Source organism: Cantharellus anzutake (genome assembly GCF_015039405.1).
Source record: "Cantharellus anzutake strain C23 chromosome Unknown EI90scaffold_91, whole genome shotgun sequence".
In the NCBI taxonomy this organism is placed as follows: domain Eukaryota; kingdom Fungi; phylum Basidiomycota; class Agaricomycetes; order Cantharellales; family Hydnaceae; genus Cantharellus; species Cantharellus anzutake.
In genome coordinates this window covers 302975-324287 of record NW_024067041.1, presented here as the reverse complement: position 1 = coordinate 324287, position 21313 = coordinate 302975, and the positions used below count along the sequence as shown (strand labels likewise).

General features: G+C 49.6%; 7 protein-coding genes across 7 annotated transcripts; 4 read left to right on the top strand and 3 right to left on the bottom strand.

The window, feature by feature from the left end:
- Positions 1 to 2815: 2815 nt before the first annotated feature.
- EI90DRAFT_2978631 (nucleoporin Nup120/160-domain-containing protein) lies at positions 2816 to 7394 on the top strand (the record flags this gene model as incomplete). Its single annotated transcript, XM_039055942.1, has 10 exons — positions 2816 to 3380; positions 3432 to 5504; positions 5565 to 5820; positions 5872 to 6080; positions 6130 to 6314; positions 6368 to 6515; positions 6562 to 6733; positions 6785 to 6995; positions 7054 to 7101; positions 7140 to 7394. The coding sequence occupies 10 exons, from the start codon at positions 2816 to 2818 to the stop codon at positions 7392 to 7394; spliced, it is 4122 nt and encodes a 1373-aa protein (XP_038910032.1).
- A 31-nt stretch (positions 7395 to 7425) lies between these two features.
- On the bottom strand, positions 7426 to 9408 carry EI90DRAFT_3082414 (uncharacterized protein). The gene is made up of 8 exons (XM_039062006.1): positions 9318 to 9408; positions 9037 to 9259; positions 8866 to 8989; positions 8701 to 8842; positions 8510 to 8648; positions 8242 to 8455; positions 7980 to 8188; positions 7426 to 7923 (listed from the first exon to the last, which is right to left on the bottom strand). The coding sequence occupies exons 1-8, from the start codon at positions 9374 to 9376 to the stop codon at positions 7573 to 7575; spliced, it is 1461 nt and encodes a 486-aa protein (XP_038910031.1). The 5' UTR covers positions 9377 to 9408; the 3' UTR covers positions 7426 to 7572.
- A 654-nt stretch (positions 9409 to 10062) lies between these two features.
- EI90DRAFT_2683481 (uncharacterized protein) lies at positions 10063 to 10580 on the top strand. Its single transcript, XM_039053461.1, has 2 exons — positions 10063 to 10122; positions 10183 to 10580. The coding sequence occupies exons 1-2, from the start codon at positions 10114 to 10116 to the stop codon at positions 10438 to 10440; spliced, it is 267 nt and encodes an 88-aa protein (XP_038910030.1). The 5' UTR covers positions 10063 to 10113; the 3' UTR covers positions 10441 to 10580.
- Positions 10581 to 10649: 69 nt separating this feature from the next.
- On the top strand, positions 10650 to 12449 carry EI90DRAFT_2683837 (uncharacterized protein). Its single transcript, XM_039053463.1, has 8 exons — positions 10650 to 10757; positions 10809 to 10846; positions 10901 to 11310; positions 11361 to 11434; positions 11489 to 11638; positions 11699 to 11791; positions 11850 to 12151; positions 12211 to 12449. The coding sequence occupies exons 2-8, from the start codon at positions 10824 to 10826 to the stop codon at positions 12278 to 12280; spliced, it is 1122 nt and encodes a 373-aa protein (XP_038910029.1). The 5' UTR covers positions 10650 to 10757; positions 10809 to 10823; the 3' UTR covers positions 12281 to 12449.
- A 530-nt stretch (positions 12450 to 12979) lies between these two features.
- EI90DRAFT_2940854 (NADH-ubiquinone reductase complex 1 MLRQ subunit-domain-containing protein) lies at positions 12980 to 13329 on the bottom strand (the record flags this gene model as incomplete). The annotated part of the gene is made up of 3 exons (XM_039055259.1): positions 12980 to 13101; positions 13171 to 13252; positions 13315 to 13329. Coding segments are annotated over 3 exons (219 nt in total), but the record flags the coding sequence as incomplete, so codon positions are not given.
- A 4277-nt stretch (positions 13330 to 17606) lies between these two features.
- On the top strand, positions 17607 to 18880 carry EI90DRAFT_2940843 (uncharacterized protein; the record flags this gene model as incomplete). Its single annotated transcript, XM_039055258.1, has 6 exons — positions 17607 to 17676; positions 17729 to 17874; positions 17924 to 18342; positions 18393 to 18563; positions 18621 to 18731; positions 18781 to 18880. 6 exons carry the CDS (start codon positions 17607 to 17609, stop codon positions 18878 to 18880), a joined length of 1017 nt encoding a protein of 338 aa, XP_038910027.1.
- Positions 18881 to 18923: 43 nt separating this feature from the next.
- On the bottom strand, positions 18924 to 20471 carry EI90DRAFT_3282385 (CDP-alcohol phosphatidyltransferase-domain-containing protein). Its single transcript, XM_039066899.1, has 7 exons — positions 20272 to 20471; positions 19754 to 20222; positions 19571 to 19697; positions 19431 to 19516; positions 19309 to 19377; positions 19165 to 19256; positions 18924 to 19110 (listed from the first exon to the last, which is right to left on the bottom strand). Coding segments are annotated over exons 1-7 (957 nt in total). The 5' UTR covers positions 20274 to 20471; the 3' UTR covers positions 18924 to 18998.
- Between the last annotated feature and the right edge of the window lie 842 nt (positions 20472 to 21313).

Sequence of the window (21313 nt, the reverse complement as noted above, 5' to 3'; positions counted from 1 at the left end):
CCCGTCACTCAATGAGGGTCATTCTGCTGCTAAGAAATTGACCAAAGAATTATAGCTGGATGGGGTGATGCTTTCACCAACACTTTTTGAATTATTAGCTGTGGCAGCGCTAGTTAAATTATAGTTCAGGACTTTGACAAGACAGCACGCTTTTTCAATGGCCTCCGGGCGTGGACTACGCGCAATGATTAAGCATGCCATGTCGAGTTCCAACAGATCAGGTTGTAGAATGCGGCGCTCTTAGTTGGGACATTGATGCGTGAGATCCTGTTACCGGGCGGAGCGTCTGTGCGTTTGGCAAGGCAGGCATCGTGAAGAAAACACATTGTTGCGATTGATAGGAGATAACATAGGAATTTGTTAAGTTCCGGGAAGAACGGCAACGTACCATCGGGCACATCACGAATGTTCATCAGGCTGAGACTGTGCCTGCCAGTAAAGTTCGATGAGCCCTCTGGCTGAGGATGGCGCGTTTGGAGTTGGTGGGATCATACTCATGAGTCACTATTGCCTTCGAATGTGTGTATTTCCCGAAAGTATCGGTAGGGGCAATTTGAGGCGCGAGGGAGGACCTGGTCATGTCACAACTATAATCATCGTTCCATCAATGGCTCGTAGGGCGGGAGTCCATTGTAGGCTGTCTCGTCGGCGCTGAGGGCTCTCGCGGTCTCTGTGATCATCTTCCCCCCCCCCCCCCTCGGTCATCTCCTTTGGCGGTGGATTACGAAGCTCTGAAGAAGGGAATGATGAATAGGTTGTAGAGTTGATAACTAGAAGAAAAGAATATGTGAGATTGGAAGCACCGGAGGTGACCTTCGGCCGAGATGCAAACAACAAACCGCCCACCCTGCATCCTACCCAGCGAATTGGGCGCAGACTCCGACGGCGATAACGTTACCAGGTTGAGTTGAAGGAAAGACATCAGGGCGACTCGCCAACGGGTCCGGAGCACCACTACCTGTTTCCTTCCTCCTCGCTCTAAATATTCTACCCTCGTAAAGCCCAGCCCCCTTTCTGTTCCAATGAGAGCCAGACCATTTTCCGTCCATCCACGACTTTCGGGGTCTCGTGCTGGGGGGGATTCGAGTATCATCACATCAAACCAACTCCAACTGCAACTGAAGTCTTCCTTGCGACTGAGCCAGCGGCCCTGGTCGCACGAGTTGGTGAACAAGCAGATTTCTTTAACGGGTCTTAACGAAATATCCAGAGGCAGAGGCTGGTATGAACCAAACATTAAGAGTTCAAAACAAACAAAAATTAGCTGAGGGGAGCGGGACAAACCGGAGTCCTCATCCAAACCCGGGAGACCAGTTTATCATCAGCATCCACTCTGGATGAAGAGCTGAAAGTGTAGATGTCATCGGTGTATCCGCTTCGTCAGGAGTCCATGAGATAATGTTTAGAAGGAATATCAAATCGAAGACTCCTTCAAGGACGGATCACAAAGGTACCCTTGATGACGGCGTCAGAGTCAGTAGCCACTTTGACTTTGATAGTCGCTCCAATGGCGACAATTTCCCATTCACTGAACCGGGAACACATCTGAATTCCAATAACATTGCCACCATGCTAATGGTTAGTGGCATCAGGCACAACGGCAGAGGGGAAAGGGACAAGGGCATCATGCATAATTCAGGCGACTGGATCAGTTCACTGTTCTAATCAAAAACGCTGTTGGAACAACTAGAATACACCGGCCTTCCGATATGGCTGGAACGGCTCTCCCAGGTCATCGGGAAGCTGTCAGAGTTCTTTTTGGTCTCGGTCGCGCCTTCATCCTTCATGATCACGAGCCCGAACCATGACCAGCTACCGAGATCAGGTTGTCCGAAAATCCCTGGTGGTGTGAGATGGACTTAGTTGGAGACGAGTTATGTGCTTGTTGAGATCGGCCGTGATGGGCTTGGACTTAGCCAAATCTCGGATTGCACTTTGTCATCCCACGAGGACGATGTTGAACTTTTCGTGAGCAATAATTCCGATCCTGTGAGGTGACGCATCCATTGCTTGAGCGCTACGACCATCGGTGGTGGCAGCGGGAGGCATCGTTATCAGTGAATGACGAGAGGATTCAAATGGATAACACGGACAAAGTGCTTCTGAACTGTTGGATGCCGAAGCGTCGCTCCCCTTATATACACAGCAGAGTAAGGACTCGAGAAAAAAGGAATCAGATTCAGGACAGGAGTAGATGTTTTCAGCTCCGGAGTGGCCATGGGCTCCCGCACATGATGTCCCTCGTGCCTGGCATATACTGCAGGCCTAGGGCTGGAACGAAGATGGTTAAAAATATATATGTAAGCGTCTTTTCCACCCGTTCTATTCAGGGAGACGCTGTATGGAACTCTTAAGCACGATTTAACCACGGCATCGTGTATGACCAACCCAGGTCAAGGGCCTTGAACCAGAACTGCTAGAGATATTTAGCCAGTAGGGCTGCCTATATTTCTCGTGGCGAAAAGCTCGTGGTGACTATATCTTGTCTTGGGTATGATCAATTGCTGAGCACAATGAGCCTTCAAGTGCCAGCAAATCATGCCCTTGTGTAGGCGCTGCCCCTGGACAGCGTATCCTGTTCCCACCACTATAGTTTCTCAGAACAGAAAACACCTTTATCCCCAAGTGTGCACGGCGGGCAGGAATCCGTATTTTGTGGACCCATCCATCAGTTTGCGCCTCGGTGTGTCCTATATAATCATGAGAACTGGCCCAGCTCGGTTGGGATAGCCAAAGATAGAATACGGAGCCTGGGCATCAAACAATGATAAATAGAATGGGCCATTCATTCTCGTCCCAAACACAGGCAAACAATATGCAGAGCTCGTTCTACACACTTGCTACTGCCCACATCTCCTCAATACTACCTGTTTCGAGGGCAAATGTTCGGGCGATACAGAGTCAGCGTCTTCCAGAGCCTTTAAAAACGAGTCAGCTGGATACAACGGATGTCCTACCTGAACATGCTACTGAGGGTTCAATACTTTGTGAACCACAGGCACACGTTCTTTTGCGCGTGTTGCATGGGCGAAGAACGATAGAGTTATCTTCCTTATCAACTGATGCACCACCTACACGCTTCTCTTTTCCTTCTAGGCTCTTCCCTACTCCTTCAGTTGTGTTTGATGATCCCGAAGTGCACATCATAGCCCTAACTGAGGATGGTTCTGTCTATCGCATGGTCTTTCAGACGCCCAAGCTGTGGTCGGACGATTACGCGTCTCGCAACTGGATCTCCGAATACCATCTTAAACATTCACCCGAAAACATTACTGGGCCCTTGCATGTGAAGGAGGCAGGAAGTATTTTCATTGGGTTAAGAGACGGTGGGATTCTGAACTTGGATGCTGTACGGATTTCATCTGCCTCGGAATTCTCAGGTAAGTTCTTTCCTTAACCACACATAAATGTTATGTTCACTGGCATTCCAGCATGGAAGGAGACGATTCTTCGACCGCCGTTGTCCCTGACATTGACATCGCTCATCCCGTTTACTCGCCCCCGACAAGGGTCTTCTCACACCATATCGTTTGCGACCGTCCCCAACCCCTCTCCTTCCCTCGTTGTTTTCTCTCTTCATCGCGATCGAACCCTTCGTGTCTGGGAGACGGGGGTCTGCGTCGCCAGCATTGGTGTTCCAGCATTCATCCCAGATTCTTCGGTCCGTGAGGCATCCTCTTCGCGTACTGCTACTATATTGGGGCCCGAACCCAGGCGTTTGTTGCAGGTTATTCCACCTGAGGAAGGTGACAGAATTGACGAGGCGCTTCAGATCTTGGTTTTCATGCCACAAACTCAAGGCGGCTCTTTCTCCTTATACGGCCTTTCCGAGAAGAATAATGGCGGTCAGCGAAGTTTGGAATATTTGTGGTCGAAAAATTGTTCTGAACCAAGTCAGTATCGACAGCTTCGTGACTTTATCGTCACCGGCGACACGCTCTGGGTCCTTTGGGATGATGCTGGGAGTGCGCTGGTTGAGTATACAGATTTTGATGTGGAAGGTGAAGTAATTGCATCATCATGGAATTCCGTGAATTGCGATGGGGAATCGTACTTTCCATCTCCTCGATCAGAAGAAAAGAATCTTCCTCAAGGCTCGTTTACCGACTCCTACCTAAGGGCATTACTCCAACCCGGTTCATTTTCAAAGTATACACTTAGAGCTGCCCTGCAACAGTACTCATCGACTCTCATGAGTGTCCCTGGGGCTCATCACCCGATCTTGTCAACAACCTACCAGACTCTTGCGGAGCAAATTGCATCAGTTGTCGGTTGCACCGTCGATCTTGTGGTCGATCCACAGACTGGCGAGCAACTCTGGGTTCCTTATTGGAATACGCTCCGAAGAGACTGGGAAGGTTTCCTTGCGCGTTGCCGTGAAATCGAGCGCCAAGCTCGGTGGCCCCTTCAGCTTGGTGTTTCGTATTTCGGCGAGCCACTCTTGATAGAGCGTGAACGGCTTTGCGCAATCGTGAAGACAGATAAGGCTATGCAACTGCATCAATCTGTTACGAACACGAACGCCCTACAGATCCCTGGGACAGTCGCCTTGTCTCGGATTGCTCATACTCTTCGTGAGAGTTTAGGCAGCGCTAAGGCGACAAGGCTTGATCAGAGTATACTAGATGTGGTTCGATCGGATCCGAAGAGCTCCTACCTCGATCTGATGCTCCAAGTTTCCCAAGGAGATATAATGAAAGCTGTACCCACCGCTACGTTGACATGGGTTAATGGCCAACTTGCGCATTTCTCAGATGTTGAAGGTGCGATTGTTGAGGTCTTGCAAGCACTGGTCAGTCTGGATACGGTCAAGCTGGAGCAGGATGAGGAGACCGAGTCTATTGATGCGCCACCGCTCAGCTGGCAAACCGCTCTTTTGACATCGTTCATCGCTACCTCTATCAAGGCTCGTTATGACATCATACTTCCCCTTTTCACTCTTCTCGCCTTCATCATTGAACGAGATCGGGATTCACAGACCGGATGGCGCCATATTGCGGGCCAGGCCTTCGTAGCTGTTCAAAGCATCTCACTCTTGCATCATATCGCGATCTCCCCAGCAGGTGACCCAGAAGCGACCTCCGCTCGGCTCGCAGACGATGATGTCGCATCGCTTATGCGGAATATGACTGTATCTGGATATTCTCGTCCTCGCCACACCATCGCCTATTCCCTCCTTCATGTCTTTCTCTCGTCCCTTTCATTATCATTCCCTTCACATGTCCCTCCTTCAGTGGCCGCGCACAGATACCTATTCAGCACAGGCCTTTTACGTGTGCTCGCCGCCCCGGAAGTCTCAGAAGCAGAGGTCCAGCTGATCCATCGAATTTGGACACTGGGATTTGCTGGGATCGCCAATGAGGTTGCACAATGGTATCCTCGGTCGCCAGCAGTCGCGTATTTAATGGGCCGTACTTTATTGGACCTTGGGCGTGCAGAAGAGGCCGCGGATCTGCTTGAAACTATAGCGTTCTGCTTTGGTAAGCAAACTGCCCACTCGTGGGGTTTGTATCAGCACTCACCCCGGAGTTGTATAGGCTCCACTGGGGCACCTTGTCAGATAGACGACGAGCTTCTTCGCATAGTTTTGCCCGCAGGTGTATCGCCTGATTCGTTGTTTTCATACTGGCGACATTTGATAGGAGTGTTTGACGGATTTTCCCTTGCTGCGCAAGTCGCTCGTTTTGCGAGGTTAGCTCTTGAGTGCACGGATCCACTCGAAGTCAGTGATCTTTGGCTACGTCTATTCAAAGCAGACGTCGATCTTGGGCTTTATGAGGATGCTTATGAGACTATAATCAGAAATCCGTCAAATGAACAGTAAGTATTGGATCAACAGTAAAGCGGACCTCTTCGTGACCATTGTAATAGGCAAAGCGAGTTTGTTCGACAACTTGTTACCGCTATGTGCGAAAATGACGAGATAAATCGGCTTTTGAGCCTGAACTTCATTGGGTTTCAAGCAGATGTGGAACAGGCAATTCTGTTCAAGGCTCGGAATACGGATCCTCGACAGAAACCCGACTATGCCCAAGTGCTACATGGATGGTACATCTTCAGAGGCGACTACCGGGGGGTGGGTCTCACTCGTTTCTATTTTGCAGAAGTGTTAATTTCTCGCTGGTTTAGCTGCTGCCGCCATGTACCAGCATAGCAGGCGTCTGGGTGAAATACAGCTGTTACAGAATCTGGACTTCCTCGAGATGGGTACTTTGCAAGCGATGAGTTTGCTGACTTCCATAAACGCCCTATCACTCGCTGACACCGATGATGCCTGGGTCGAGTATATCGCTCCTCCATCTGAAGCTAGTGTAGTGAGTTTTGGTATTATCGCATTTCTGGTCTCTCATCTAATTCATAACATCAGCGCGTGAAGGTGTCTCAGCACATCCCGGAGGAGTATTTTGCATCCGCTGGCATCAACTTTGAGGTTGTCACCATCTCTGAGATGAGACGAGAATATACACTTTTGATGTCTAAGCTTCGACTTGCTCGAGAATCTCCTAATTTGCAAGGTTAGGGGTCTGTCACATGTTCCCCTGACGCAATGGCTGATGACAGCTGCTCTAGTGCGAACGTTGACGAAAGAGGATATCATTGCGCACTATGTTCAGTTAGGACTATTTGACCTGGCAATGTCCAACGCACGGACATTCCGGCTGGACATGTCGTCAATTTTTGGCATTTTGACTTCGAGATGCATGCGGATAGCAGAACAAGGTGATGATGATATGTGAGCATCGTCCTTTGGAACAGGGTCCTCGGCGCCTGACTTTTCTCGCAGAGATCCACTCGAATGCCCTTGGTTATTTACTGATCAAGTGTTGGGCTGGGAGGGCACAAACTCTCAACGAGCTTGGCGGTATTTGCGACTTTCTTTGGAGTCCTACGATTCGATGGACGGAGATTGGAGTTATCACAAGGTCGTATTGCAGAAAATTATTGATCTTGATCGTTTTAGTAGAGTGCCTGCTTGGTTATCAAAGTTTTTTATGGTCAGTCCAAATGAGTTGACGGGAACCCCAGCGCACATGTTAACGGCGATATGGATAGGATCATCAACCAGAATATTTAATTCGAATGTCATTGAAGTATGGCCTAGTCGCCAGGCTCTCTCCTACAGTATTGCCATGGTACAGCGGGTGTGTACTGTTGCACTCTCCCACTTCATTGGATTCACCAAATTTGATCAGGCCGCACCTGCCCGCGTGAATACTCCACAAGCATCATTTACCTGGCTACCGTACAACCTCATCGACCAAGTATTGTTGGCTGCCACTGAGGAGCGGAAGGAAAGGCCTTCCCGAGCCACCGATCGCATGGCCCAACAGCTCAGGAAAGGACTTTCTGCTCGGATAACGTACCTTGAGAAGTGGAGCAAGATTGAAGGTTGATTCAGTTGCATTTGAATTCACAACAAAAGTATGCTGTAACGACGATTGATATACCATAATGTAGTTCATACTGCGTATGTACATCGCAAGAAGTCTAGGTGCTGTTCACCTGGATCCCCATTTGGTGGCTAGCACCTCGCATAAATAAAAAAAAACCACAAATACAAGGAAATGCTCGCTAATGAACGAGAGAGGATCTTTGCTCATGTTCTGGTTTAGCAGTAATTGGTGCGATATCACCTTCACCCGTTACAGGGTAAATATGCTCGATATCCGCAACATCAGCTAGTTTGACATACGGGAACGTCACTCGCCTCACGGCCGCGATGCGCTGGCGCCTGACTTGCTGGTTCTCCTCACTGTCCGTTTCTGGAGGCGGGTGACAAGCGACAAGAATCTTGAAGCATCGATCCGCGATGGGCATCTCGCGGACTTTTCCAAACGTTGAGATAGCTTCACTCAAATTGGAACGGAAGTGTGCTGCGCCAGGTTGATCAGGGTTGGAAAGCAGTTGGTGAGTATAGAACATCTTATTATAGAAGCTATGATGAGAAATGGAGAGTCACAGAGGTGAAAAGGACATACGGCAGAGGCGAAGATATTGTAAGGGGCGTGTCCAAGATGACCAGGGACCGTAAGAACAGCGTTGTTGACGTAATCGGGTGTGGCACGAGCGTGCAAGGCGACCAGTTTGGCTGCTGCACCGGCCATTCGATCATGAGCGGCTGCGGCTTCTTTAGCTGTCGTGATTATGGTTGGGCGATTGATGCAGAGACGAGTGAGATTGCACAGCCCTGAGACCGGGATTGGTCAGTGACTTTGGGCAAACGAAGCAGACAGTTATTACCATAAAGATACATGCACTGAACGCCGCGCCGCACCATATTCTCGCTCGCGTTACGAGACATCGCGTAAGCGATGCCAAACTCATCAAGTCTCAGATCAGATGGCCAGGTGTTCTGCCAATCCAAAAGCGCTTGATCATGTGCGCTGATGGTCTCGAACGTCATTGGCTTGACACAATGCAGGTCTTCCAATATCTGACCAACGAGAAGGGCGTACTGGAGCTCATATTATCAGCAAATCGCGCATCTTCCAACAAGAGGGCAACTCACTCGGAAGATACAGAGATACGGCAAAATAGAATCATCGGCGGCGAGTTGACCCGGTTGTTGGAAGTCTGGCATGGGGAACTGGGTGTCAAAGGAATTATTGCTGATTGAAGGGGGCCTTCCCAAGAGAATGCAGTGATATCTTCGCGAAACCGGTGAGTGTGACCAAGATTGGGACCAGATGCACTACTTACCTCTCGAACGATAACACATTCCACCAGGCCCACCTCCGACGGGAAGCAACTTCGGGGGGGATACACCAATGCTCAGGATCCCTGTGGAGTCCCAGGGCTGTTGCAATGCCAATCATTTTGCTTGCGAGGGAATATATATCTTCTCCGGAATCCCCCGCTTAGCACCACTGTAATAGTGGGCCATAAGCAGATGCAACTCAAGAAGCTCCAGAGTCGGTTGGTGTATCCAGTCACTGTTTCGGCGTTCCAGAACTTCCGTGGACAAAGCTAGGAAGCGATCTCCAGTTACCTGTAAGAGATGTTAGGGATAAGCGGAACACGCAATGGCAAACTCACCATGGCAGGTTCTGGAAATGCATTGAGGATATTGTGCGGCCATGGCGTATAATAAAGTCCAGTCCCGCAGATAGCAAAGAATGTCGCGAGGGTCATGTCATCTAACTCATCCTCCTCGACAAAACGGTCAACTCTGCGCTTTAATTCCACCTCGTCGAGATAAGACCATATCCATGTGCCCGCTGTCATGTACATTTCAACGAGCTGTTGAAGAATTTCTTTGCTGTAGGGGATTCGACCTATCAAATCTTTATTCAGCAGTGCATGAGGAAAATTCAGACCTTGGAAGTTGTGGAAGTAGATCTCGACAGGTCAACTCATCAGGTTCGGCCATTCGCATAGGCGATTGGTTAGTCTCAGTGTCGTAGTTCTAAATGGGGTCATAACACTGGTAATCAGCAGAAGGGAGAAGGGATAATAGAATACCTTGAAGTATCTCAAGAGAGGGGTTGTTGGACACGTTGCCCCAACATAGTAGCCATCATATTCCAACGAATTCAATAACATGTCATGCGCAGCAGCGGCTTCAGGTTCAGGCGAAGTATTTCTGCGGCTCCTTTGAGCTCGGTAGTAATTTTGTAGCGAAGCGATGGAACGCTGCATTTGACTGAGCTCTCCTAGAGGATCCGGCCTATGGCGAGCAATCTCGTCTATGTATCAACGTCGCTACAGATGGTGCAGATTACTCACGCAACAGTACTCTTTGGGCCAGCATCCTCTTCTCCGGCATAGCATTGGCTTTGTATGCCCCTCATTACGCATCCGCTGCACGGTCTCGCTCGGTTACATTTGAGCTTTCCCTTAGATTTCAGTCGATGTATCAAAGAGCCAGATTGACACGGACATACCTTGTGAAGACGGCATGGTTCACAATTGATCGCCTTTCGTGCCCTTCTCCGCACAGGTTGCTCGGAGGACGCTGCCGTGTGCTGCTCACTCATCGTGCGTGGGGCTAAAGTGTAAAGCCGTAGAACTGCTTCCCACAGGCGGGAGATTTCCGAATTCGCCTTTCGGGAGCGAATAAAACCAGTGGCAGTGCGGCACTTGGAAAGTACTAGAAAACCATCGAGCTGCTTGATGTCGGACGTGAGCCTCTAACTTCTATCGTTGCGGTTGAGGAGGTCTAACGATAGCGCTGCGGAACAGGTAAACACACTCAAAGACCAGGGAAACAAGGCTTTTGCTGCGAAGAAGTACGACGAGGCTATTGACCTCTTTACCAAAGCAATCGCCCTCGATCCAAAGAACCATGTTCTCTACTCCAATCGAAGTGCTGCAAAAGCAGGGAAGAAGCAGTGGACGGAGGCTTTGGATGACGCGGAAGAAGTAAGTGTTCAACCAACGTCATCACTAGCATTTAACACTTCTTGGCCAGTGCATCCGAGTCAATCCTTCCTGGAGTAAAGGTTATTCCCGTAAGGGGGCTGCCTTGCATGGCCTTAGACGGTGGGACGATGCCATAGCTGCATATGACGAGGGTATTAAGCTTGAAGGGGATTCGCCATCACCGGCCCTGACGAAAGGTTTGAAGGAGGTTGTAGACGCGAAAAGTAAGCTCCCTACACCCTTTTCGCGGATAATGTAAGTCTAAGACTCGGGTAGAGGCGGAATCTGGAGATATTGGCATTGGGAAATTATTCAAGGACCCAAACTTGTTTTCTAAGCTGGCAGCGAACCCCACGACTGCCCCTCTTCTCGCCGATCAAGGTTTCGTAGCTCAGGTACGCGGTCGCAATTCATGTTCTTTCTTCTTGTTGACGTGGGATCTGAAGCTACAAACGATCCAAATGAATCCTCAATTGGCAGCCTCGTGAGCGCTTCCTCCCAGAAAGGATCGTATTTATGTGCTAATATTGTGTTATAGTGCATTCAAAGACCCGCGGATGATACAAGTAATGGGTGTTCTCATGGGCATTGATATGCAGGGGTTTGCCCGTCCTGGGGGCTCGGACGAGGTTCCACAAGGGTTCGAGCCTTCGTCCCCCGTTCCTCCCACCCCATCTGCCTCCACCTCTAATCATCCAACATCTCCCAAACCCGCCTCTTCTAGCAAACACCAGCCTCCTCCGGCGCCCGCATCGGAGCCAGTTGATGCACCCATGTCTGGGGCAGGAGAGGATGACGAAGAGGCGAAGGATAAGGCCGAAGCATTGAAGGAGAAGCAACTCGGCAACTCGGCATATAAGAGGCGCGATTTTGAGAATGCAGAAAAGCATTTTCTTGCTGCCTGGGATAAGTGGCCCAAAGATATCACTTTCCTAACCAATTTAGCCGGTGAGTTTTTCTGAATTGGCCGCATATGTATACTTATTCTTTCTTCGTAGCGGCACACTTTGAGGATGGCGATTATCAAAAATCGATCGAGGTTTGTGAGAAGGCCATTGATGAAGGAAGATCTGTGAGTTCCGGAAGCTCTGGATCTTAATATCATGTTCACTGTATTCTCTCGAAGATACGTGCCGACTATAGATTGATCGCGAAAGCATTTGGGCGCATAGGGACTTCTTATGCCAAATTGGATGATTTGGAGAGTGCCATCAAGTTCTACGGGAAGAGCCTGGCGGAACACCGGACTCCCGACATTTTGGGAAAATTGAATGAAGTGCGTCGGTAGTTGTATTTGCCTACGAGCGTACTGTTTGACCCATCTTCTGAATCACAGGCACAGAAACTCAAGAGGGAGCGCGACCTTCAGGCGTACATAAATCCTGAATTATCAGCCGTCGCCCGCGAAGAGGGTAATGCGCTCTTCAAGGTAACCTGTCCATTCAGCCATTACTTCTCTACATACTCATGTTATGTGGTGTGTCCAGGCTGGTGACTTTGCAGAATCAGTCAAGTCGTACACAGAAGCCATTAAGCGTGACCCCGAGGATCCAAAAGCATACAATAACCGTGCCGCGGCGTATACAAAGCTCGCTGCTCTCCCGGAGGCGTTGAAGGACGCCGAAAAGGCGATTGAAATTGACCCTGCTTTTGGTCTGTATATCGTTCTTGTCGCATTCGCCACCTATCTGACATGGCGACCAACGAATCAGTCAAGGGACACATTCGAAAAGCAACCGTCCTGTATGGCATGCGTGAGTACACTAAAGCTATGGAGGCCTGCCACAAAGTATGTTCATCATTTAAACTGTTAATTCCTTGCTCAAGGACTCAATTGGGACATGACAGGCAGCCGATGCTGACACCGAACACAAGCACGTCCGTGAAATCGAGCAGGAGCTGCAGAAGATTTCGATAGCGATATATACCCAGCGCGAAGGCGAGACTGAAGAGGAGACGCTTCAGCGGGCGATGAGAGATCCGGAGGTGGCTTCTATCATGCAAGACCCTATCATGCAGCAGGTGGGTTTTTTGACCCCGCCGGCTTCTGGCACATTGTACCTTGATAAGATGCCGGATGACTGACGCGGAGTTATTGTTGTACGTGTAGATCTTGCAGCAGGCGCAACAGGATCCCAAGGCACTTCAAGATCATATGAAGAACCCTATCGTTCGCGAAAAGATTCAGAAACTGGTTGCAGCAGGCATTATCCGAACTCGATGAAGACGTCCGTATGCTCGACTTTGTGGTTGTACGTAACTATTTGGTGGTGACGATCCTGGGGCCTCTTGTTTTTCTAGTCTCACTTCATGAGGTAACTTTTCACACGTTACATAATGGAAGCCAAAGGCTCGGCTCAGAAAGGAATTAGTGTTGAATATGACAAATAGGCGGTGTGATTATGAGACTGTCAGAACGGATCCGGAAGTACAAACGTGCGATGCAAAGAAACATGTGCGACAGCGAAATGATATCTAGAATGAAACGGGTGGATCTTGTCCAAACATCCAGGTAAGATGAAACACAGACTTGCAGTCGTTTGATAGTGAAGAAACGGTTTACAAGCGGCGACGAACCCAGCTAATTGAATTGGAGTTTTAGACTTCGTCCCCAGTACTAGAATTGGCGAGAACAAGCGTACCTGTCAGAAAGTGTTCCACTGTGATCCATCAATTTGGTGTTCATGTTCGGCGTAACATCGTTCCAAGGAGTCGGGTTGTTCTTGCGGTCCCAGACGACTAAATTCGGCAGGAGAGGTGGATAACATCAGGAAATTGGTAAGAGGGATAAGAAGGATGCTATCTCACCGTCGGGGTGGCGGGCCAAGCGAGACACGTACCAGCCAGCGCCGCCGCAAGCGAGACCTACGACAGCGTAGATTGGGATAGCCTAGAGCGAAGAGATGATTTGTCTGGTTTATAATGGTGTTGAGGAGCTCCCGTTGTCCTTACCTCTACAGCAAACCAAGTCTATACGGGAGGATTGATGTGAGGAGTTGTCCGCGTCACCTCGAAATGAAGAAATGTGAAGCGTTACCTGCCAAACAGTCTGCAACGCGGACGTCAGTTCAAAAGAGCAGTTTCTAAATAAGAATGCTTGCCTTGCGAGCAGCCTGAGCAATAACCATAATTATTGAGTGAGTAAAAGAGAGAATCGAAAAAGATTGGGGAGCTTGGCCAAGGCTTTTTATGTTTTCCTTCAGATGGAACTGACCGGGATTCAACAAATGAATATAAGCTCCGAAGAGTCACGAGGAAAAACTGGATCCGTATCTCCGGCTCTAAATAACTCCAAACTCGGCTCAACACTGTTCAACAAAACAATTCAAGACCTCGACACTTTCGCGTCGGACGCGATGAACCCATTCCCTTACGAGACACCTTCGCGTGTCATGCGTCGTCTTGAAGCCGCTGACGATGTAGAACTCCCTTCACTTCCCGAATTGGAGATGTTTGAGCATTCTGGAATGAACGATTCATCCACTAGTCTTTCAATTTCACCCTTTGCTGAGGTCGTTTCGAGAGAAACAACACTCATGGCTGGTCCTTCCCAACATACACCTGCTGGATTATCTCAATTACGCGCTTCGCGCTACACTGGTGTTACAATCTCGTCTAATGAAAGATTCGCAGCATCCATACTCTCCAGTGGCACAGCTGTCATGAAGCGAAGTGAACTTCGTGAAGAGTCTTTTGAGATCAGCAGAATTGACCCTGCTTCATCTGCTCAAGACATTGCATCTCTTGTTATCGACGGACCAAGTCTCATGGAGGAAAGCATGGATCTCTCGTTAGGATCAATACTGGGTTTGCCTGGGGAGCAGAATCTATCCCTGGAAGACGCGCTTGAGTCTGTCAGTTTATCATCGGTGCACAAGTCTCCAAGTCCCGTACCAGAAGTTGAAGTGAGCATTGGTCTGTCACTCGCTGCTTCTGATTCTCAAATCATACCAGGTTGAGTCGACCCCTTCGAGTCCTTTACGCAACTCCATCTACGTATCCAAACGAAGACCCATGCCACGTCTCCGCGAGGATTTTCTCAACACTCCAAGCTCGTTGTCTAGTAACTCGGTACAGACCTCCGCGTCACCTTCAGCTACCCCAAACTCAGCACACAATGAAGACATTGAAGCTACGCCAATTCCTAAACCACGGCATGCCGTTTCCTTCCGGGATGACTTGTCTGAGGTTTCTGCGCCTTCAAGGTCTTTCTCCCGTTCGCGGAGCGAAGATATTCCCGAAACGCCAATGCCTCGTGCGGTAAGCTCGCGTCTCCATGCAGCAGACATCGAGCTTCCTCCATCACCTGCTGTTGAAAATGACACTGAAGCTGGAGAATTGGGGGAAGGAGGCTCCGACGTGCGAGGGCACCATTCAGCAAAACCTTCCACAACTCGTCAACCCCTCAAAGGTGAGCTCTTGATTATCATTGGTTCCCCCCACTGACAAATCGCGCCTAAGGCATTCTTCGTGATCACAAAACCCCTTCTCCCCAGTCATCAACTGAATCTCAAGATATCACTGACTCCCCTGCAGTCCCTCATTCGCTGCCCACTTCTACCCCAAGTGCCAAGATCCTCGCGCCTTACCACCCTGCTATCACCCCAGCCGACCGACACAGGTCTTTTCTGATGTCGCTCGTCCAAACAACCAATAGACCTCGTTTCGCAGCACCTACACCGCATCCTCGAGCGAAGCCACGGCTTTCACACCCACTTTCACAAGTGTACACACCGGGCTTGGCAGAGAAAGACACATCCTTTATCTCCACCGCGTCTTCGCACGATCTGGCCACACATGCCCGAGCCAATGCATCTTTCGACCCTACGACCGACATAGGGGCTAAATTTAATCATCTCAAGCTCAACACATACCTGCATGGGCTGAATAAACACTTGAGCGAGGAGAACAAACGTCTCCAGGGACTTCTTGGGCAGCAACAAGACGTACGAGGCGAGAGCGCATCCCCAAAATCCGCCAAGGTTCTGTCTGACATTGTGCAAGCACTCCAAGAGGACTTGGCTCAAATGCAGGCAGAGCGCGATGAACTAAGGGATGAAGTGGAGAAGATGGATGAGATGGCGAAGGAGTTCCGCAAACGTGACGAGAATCAAGAAAAACAAGTCGAATCATTAGAGTTGCGTGTCAAGAAGGCTGAGGAAGAACTCAAGCGACGCACCGAACTGCACGCAAAGAGTGCGAAGGAGCTTACGGAAGGGGCAGAGGCCATCATCAATGAAATGCAAGCCAAACTAGATAACACGGAGGAGCAGGTGAAGTCGCTGCGCACGAGACTGGTCAAGGAAGGGCATGAAGCCGAGCGAGTGCGTGAAGCCGAGGAGAATGCTGAAGCACTGAGGGACGCGAAGACGAAGGTTGAAGTGGAGTTGGTCAAGGCGACGCGCGAGGCGAATGATCTAAAGGAGCAAGTCGTAATTCTAGGTAGTTCTGCTGCGAAGCTTGAGGGGGATGTCGAGAGGCTGGAGGACAACCTCGCGAACGAGAGGGCTAACGTCAAACGCTTACAGGAAGAGGGCGAGATTCGTACTTCCGAAGATCGCAAGAAGCTGATCGCTCTGGAAGCCAAGCTGGCGGAAAGACAAATGCTTTTTGAACAGCAGGACCAGGAGATCCAAGCGATGGACAATGACCTTGCCAATGCGATGTCTCACGAGGCTTTAATGGAGGAACAGGTTCGTCAGATGGAGGCAGCTCTCAAGGAAAGTGAGGAGAAACTTCAGATCGCGGATGAAGATATACGGGTGTATCGCAGGAAGGTCGAGTTTCTTTCAAAGGAACGTGAACAGGCTCAACTTGAGGCTGCCCATGCCCGAGCCAAGCTTGGGAATCCTTCGGACAGTCATGAGGCGGAGGACGTCTCATCGACATCTGGATCGTCCACAACTGTCGCAGAAGGAACCCTTCCTGTCTCCCAAGCAGAGCACGAGCGCATCGTCTCGGACCTCGAAGCCCAGCTGGAGGACGCCGAACGTGAAATTGGCCGACTCGAGCATGCTATGAAAGAATCGCCTGCGCTTGAAGCTATCAAGAAAGCCAAGACGATGCGCATCGAGGCCCTGGAAGCGGATAACAAAGAGTTGCAGGAGCAAGTCACTACTTTGCAAAGCGCACTTCAGGATATAGCATCGACGAACCCCAATACTCGCACGCCTATGAAAGGGAATGCAAGCTTTGGGACGATGCGGGGGTGGACTACGCCGTCGTTGTTGAAGACACCAAGGACGCCCGGAGGAGCGCTTAGAGACGTAAGCCCTCATCATACTGTGCAGTATCATTTCGCTCAGTTCCCCATACAGCTCTCATGGCTTCAAAATGCTTCGATCTCAGGGAGCGTGGACATCCAGCCGTATGTCGCCCGCATTCAGGAGCTGCATGAGCAACTTGACGAAGCAGGCGAAAATCTCGACCAAATGGTCAACGAACTTGGTGAAGCAGGCCTGAGCGTCGTTAAGCTTACCGAAGCCCTCCAAGCGTCTCGAGGGAGAGTTGACGAGCTGGAGAAAGAAGTGGGCGCTTGTAAACGAAGTGAAGATCGTATCCGTAAGCGTTTGCAGCGGTGTAAATGTGGACAATGTGGCCGTCGATTTGATGCTTCTAATTTGTTGGTCTTGGCTTCCAATCCTTCGGCAAGGTAAGCCCCCCAATTGTGTTATTGAGGTTCGCCCACCGAAAATCGTTTCAGCTTCGTTGATGCGGATATGACCACTGATGACCCTGACAAGTCGCGCATCCACTTGCGAGAGGCACTGGAGCAAGTGAATCATGAATTGACTACCCTCAGATCGCAGTGGGCGGCAGAGAAGCAGGCACATATCAATGAGAAAACTGTTCTTCGAGATGCAGCAAGCCGCCTCAATGCAGAGATCAAAGTCGAGTCGGGTAAGCTGGAGCAGGAGCGTCGAAAAGCCAATGAGGATGCCAAGAGGATTCAGAATGAATCTGAGCGCGAGAAAGAAATGCTACAAATGGTCGGTTTTACCCATTTCTTCTGAATATGTTGCCTGTTGACTTGAGAATAGGAATTGGATCGTGCACGGAAGTCGATTTTGGCAATAGAAAGCGACCTTCGCGAGGAGAGGAATAAGCTTCGTTCCATCAACACGGAACAGAAGCGCGTAGAGAGGGAAAAAGCAAATATCGTGGCCAAACTGAGTCAGACCGAGGCTGTAAGTCCCCACCTTTTGACCCATTAAGTCCATCTTTATTCATAGCATACCTAGCATATGACTGATGTTCGCGAGGAGCTTCAGAAGGCCAAGCGCGTTAGCCGAAAATTGGAGTCCGAACTTCGGGGTCTGTTTATACTTTGTACTGCTTTGTACCAGCTGCTGATACTTGGCATTAGAACAATCTGGTGCAGAGGAGAAGATCCAAGAGCTGACTAAAAAGTTCTCAGGAAACCAAGCCCTACTCGATACTTTACGCAGTGAACGGGATACACTCATCGCAGAACAGGCAGAGCTCCAGCGGAAGTTTACCAAAGCCACTGAAGTAAGTCATCTAACTGCCAGCATGATACCTTGCTTATGGGCTCCGTTAGGACACCGAAGCAATACGAAACCAGTTGTCCAAGTCTCAAGCTGCACACAATGATCGCAGACACCAGCTCGACCTCCGGGCAACCGAGGTTGAAGACCTCCGACTTCAGCTACAGGAACAAGCTGTTGAATTGCACGACGCCGAACTAGAGAAAAATCGCTTAGCAAAAGAGCGTATGGAAGTGGCGCGAACGATAACCACTTTGGAAGCAGATCTCAAGAGAGTTCGCAGAGACGCAGAGAATATCCGAAAGGATGTGGCTCTGCTTAAAAATGAACGGGCTGGGCTGTTGGCGAAGACTCATGAGGACAAGCTCACCATTGAGAGGGCACAAGCTCACGTTCGGCAGATGCACAGTCAACTTGTTGAAATGCAGCGGAAGGTCCGGGAAGTCGAGGAAAGCCGAGCTGCTTCAGCACTGTGAGTGCGTTTTATTTGTGCGAAGCAGGTCCTCTAAGGTGATGATTTAGCGACTCTGAGGCATTGGAGAAGTTGAAGCTTGTGCACAATAAAGAGTGCAAAGGGTTGATGCTCCAAATTCGATACCTGAAGGCAAGATGCACACGAGAACATGCATTTAGGTTGGATCTTGGATATCAGAAAGTGTACCTCTTGAAGGTTCTTGAGGCTCACAACGCAGGGTACGGCTAATTAATTGACCTATTGTCAGAGATGGAACTAACCACAGATGAATTTAGTGAAAGGAGTATCCTTGCATCGATAGCACGTCTCGGCTTCCCTCCTCCGAAAAGGACGAATAAATCCCTTCGAACCATTGTTATGGCTGTGATTTTCGTGCATAGAACGAAGTAGGCTTCCGATTCGACATTGGTATCCGAACACTCACACTATGCTTAGAACCGCACGGGAAGCTTGGCTGCTCAATGTCGCTTCCAAGCAAGCAGTCCAAGGGGCGCTGGAAGAAGTCAGAAAACGGAGGGCGACCCAAAAATCTTGAAAACCTTGGCACCACCGTCCAGTATTTATCATATCAATGATTTCGTCGCATTCCTCACATGTGGATTGTAATTTATTTGTATTAGTACATGTAGTGCGTCTGCTTCTGTAGTACAATTTTATGGTTTTGAGCTGGTTTTCGTTATGGACTTCCGAGCAACGTATCGGAAGCCGTCCCTAGCCCATAGATAACCAGCACCACTCCAAACTGTCGTTCCAGCGACAATCCACCTTATAGTGATTATGAGTACTAATTTGCTTGCAGGAGGGCAGAGAACAGCATACTCGAATATCCTCAATGGCATTGATATATCAGTGGGCCACAATGGACTCATAGTCAAGGCAGCCATAAGAGCAAGTTGGAGACCCGTGTTCACCTTGAAAGAGAAAACATCAGGAAACCCCTGAGACGCCTGGAGACTCCCTTACTTTGCTGATCATCGTTGGTCTGACTTCGGCAGAAGGGATACTGAAGTCCCAGTAGCGCATGAAAGTTTTCTGAAAGGGAACAATCCACTTAGGGTGGCGAGTTGGAGCAGGACGGAACATACTGGAGAAGGAAGCGATTGATATCGAATGTAAAACGCAGATATACTGAGCGCTAAGTCTCGTCCCAAGATGATGGCGGCCAGGGGAACTATAGACAATTGACGTGAGGATAATCCTCAAGCCCTCCTTCCAGAAGTCGCACCTGACAGCAGTCCTTTGATGGCAAGCGTAACAACAAGGGTAGTCATGAGAATTTTGTCCGCGGCTGGATCAAGAATGGTGCCAAGGACGGTATGCATGTTGTATTTCCGCGCTAAGTATCCATCGACCTGTGCAAGTCCAGAATCAGGCATTCAATGCGACGGCCGTCAGATGGAATTGGTACCCAGTCAGAGACACCAGCATAAGCAAGAAGCAATGTTGCATTCCTGAAGTCCCCTTGCAGGATGGACCAGCCAAGGATGGGGCATGCTAGGATTCTGGATGCTGTAATGATATTTGGGAGTGTGTAGATGTTTTCCCGAAGAGGCAGGCCAGTTGTTCCGGAAGAGCTGGGTGATGATGGGCTATCATTCTGCTCAGTCCTTGAATGAGATCTCCCAGATACAACTGGCTGCGAGGCCAAGTCGCTGGGGTCATTCTTCCGGAGCTGAGAAAAATCGCGATGTGGGGACCATGAGAAGAGTAAACTTGTTTGCTTCTGAAAAGTTATTATTCCGGGTGTTACGCGAATTCTGGATGGCCGTGCAACCAGGCCAACGCGACTATGCTCGAGGATGGAGGTGAACCGAAACGTTGGGGTTGCGGAGTAGCCACATTGCACGGGTAACCGTGTACTTGAATATCGGCCTGCCCTAAGTAAGAGGGTTAAACATAGAAAGGCATGTGTGCAGATATACATACATAGTGTGTGTGTTGGGCAACCTTTGACGCGCATCTAAATAGGCAGCCGATTCAACTGGCAGCTTCCGCCATTTCTAGGCTGGACCCGACCTCTGAAATATAAAGTGTGTTTGTGTCCAGACCCTCTACAGTGATCTGTAGCGTTGATAGAGGCTAGCCGCCAAAGCCTGCAACCCGCTGCCTGCTTCATCCCAACGATGTCTGGTCGAACAGTTGCTTAAGGCTTGTCCAAGCTTGTGGGAACGCGCCGCACCATCCATTCCTTTGATTACCGGTCCTTGAGCCTATCGTACCTGCCTGTTAGTGCCTCGCTAGGTTCAGCCCTGCGCCGCATATGTAGACACGAAGGCTTGCTAGTTCTGTATGGAGGCCCGGAGTTGCGTGATTGCCAAGGACCAGACGAATTTGAGGCTCAAGAATAAGCATGGAGATTGCAACGATTCTCCAATTTTGTAGCGAGCTAGACTCACCGTGCGCGGCTGGTGCGCTCTAGGATGCCATGGATTGGGGGATTAGACAATCGAAGCTTGGTTGCCGCGACTTACGTGCAAGCTGCGTCCATTTACGGGAAGGTCTCCTCTTCACTTCGATACCTATAATGCATTTTGTGCTTGTGAGTCGGGATAACTGGAGTTAGCTCCAATTCTCCGTGCTTGAGACGCGGGATTGGGATGGCCTATGCCCCCTGTCACGAATGGTGGGCGCACGAGCTCAAAGTACCCGGTTCTGGACACGTTCAGAATTGTACAGACTCGAAGCGTCACACTTGTAGTATTGATCATATATAATCTATGGGGGGCTTTTCTGCGCGTTCGTCAGCAAGCCTCCAGACTCTCGGTGCACCTCTATCGATATTGTTAACCGATCGGCTGAAGTGAAATTTATGTGATATGCAAAATATTAACAGTGTACTCTGGATGGAATTTGTGGATTGATGTGGTTGGCGTCCTGTTCATTGTTATGTATGTATTGATAGGTACCTTCTTGTTGGATCAAAGGAGGAAGATAGTGCTTTAAACATTTTATTCGTGGGGTAGGACAC

Bases quoted from the DNA above. Each gene is read 5' to 3' on its own strand.
- EI90DRAFT_3082414 (XM_039062006.1), bottom strand. From the start codon at position 9,376: ATGCGAATGGCCGAACCTGATGAGTTGACCTGTCGAGATCTACTTCCA. The intron at 8,649-8,700 runs GTAAGTAGTGCA...GGTTTCGCGAAG, and splicing joins AATGTGTTATCGTTCGAGAG to ATATCACTGCATTCTCTTGG. The intron at 8,189-8,241 runs GTAATAACTGTC...TCCCGGTCTCAG, and splicing joins TCAGTGCATGTATCTTTATG to GGCTGTGCAATCTCACTCGT.
- EI90DRAFT_2683837 (XM_039053463.1), top strand. From the start codon at position 10,824: ATGAATCCTCAATTGGCAGCCTC. The intron at 11,435-11,488 runs GTGAGTTCCGGA...ATTCTCTCGAAG, and splicing joins CCATTGATGAAGGAAGATCT to ATACGTGCCGACTATAGATT. The intron at 12,152-12,210 runs GTATGTTCATCA...GGGACATGACAG, and splicing joins CTATGGAGGCCTGCCACAAA to GCAGCCGATGCTGACACCGA.
- EI90DRAFT_3282385 (XM_039066899.1), bottom strand. The intron at 19,517-19,570 runs GTGCGACTTCTG...AATTGTCTATAG, and splicing joins CATCAAAGGACTGCTGTCAG to TTCCCCTGGCCGCCATCATC. The intron at 19,257-19,308 runs GTAAGGGAGTCT...TTCTCTTTCAAG, and splicing joins GACCAACGATGATCAGCAAA to GTGAACACGGGTCTCCAACT.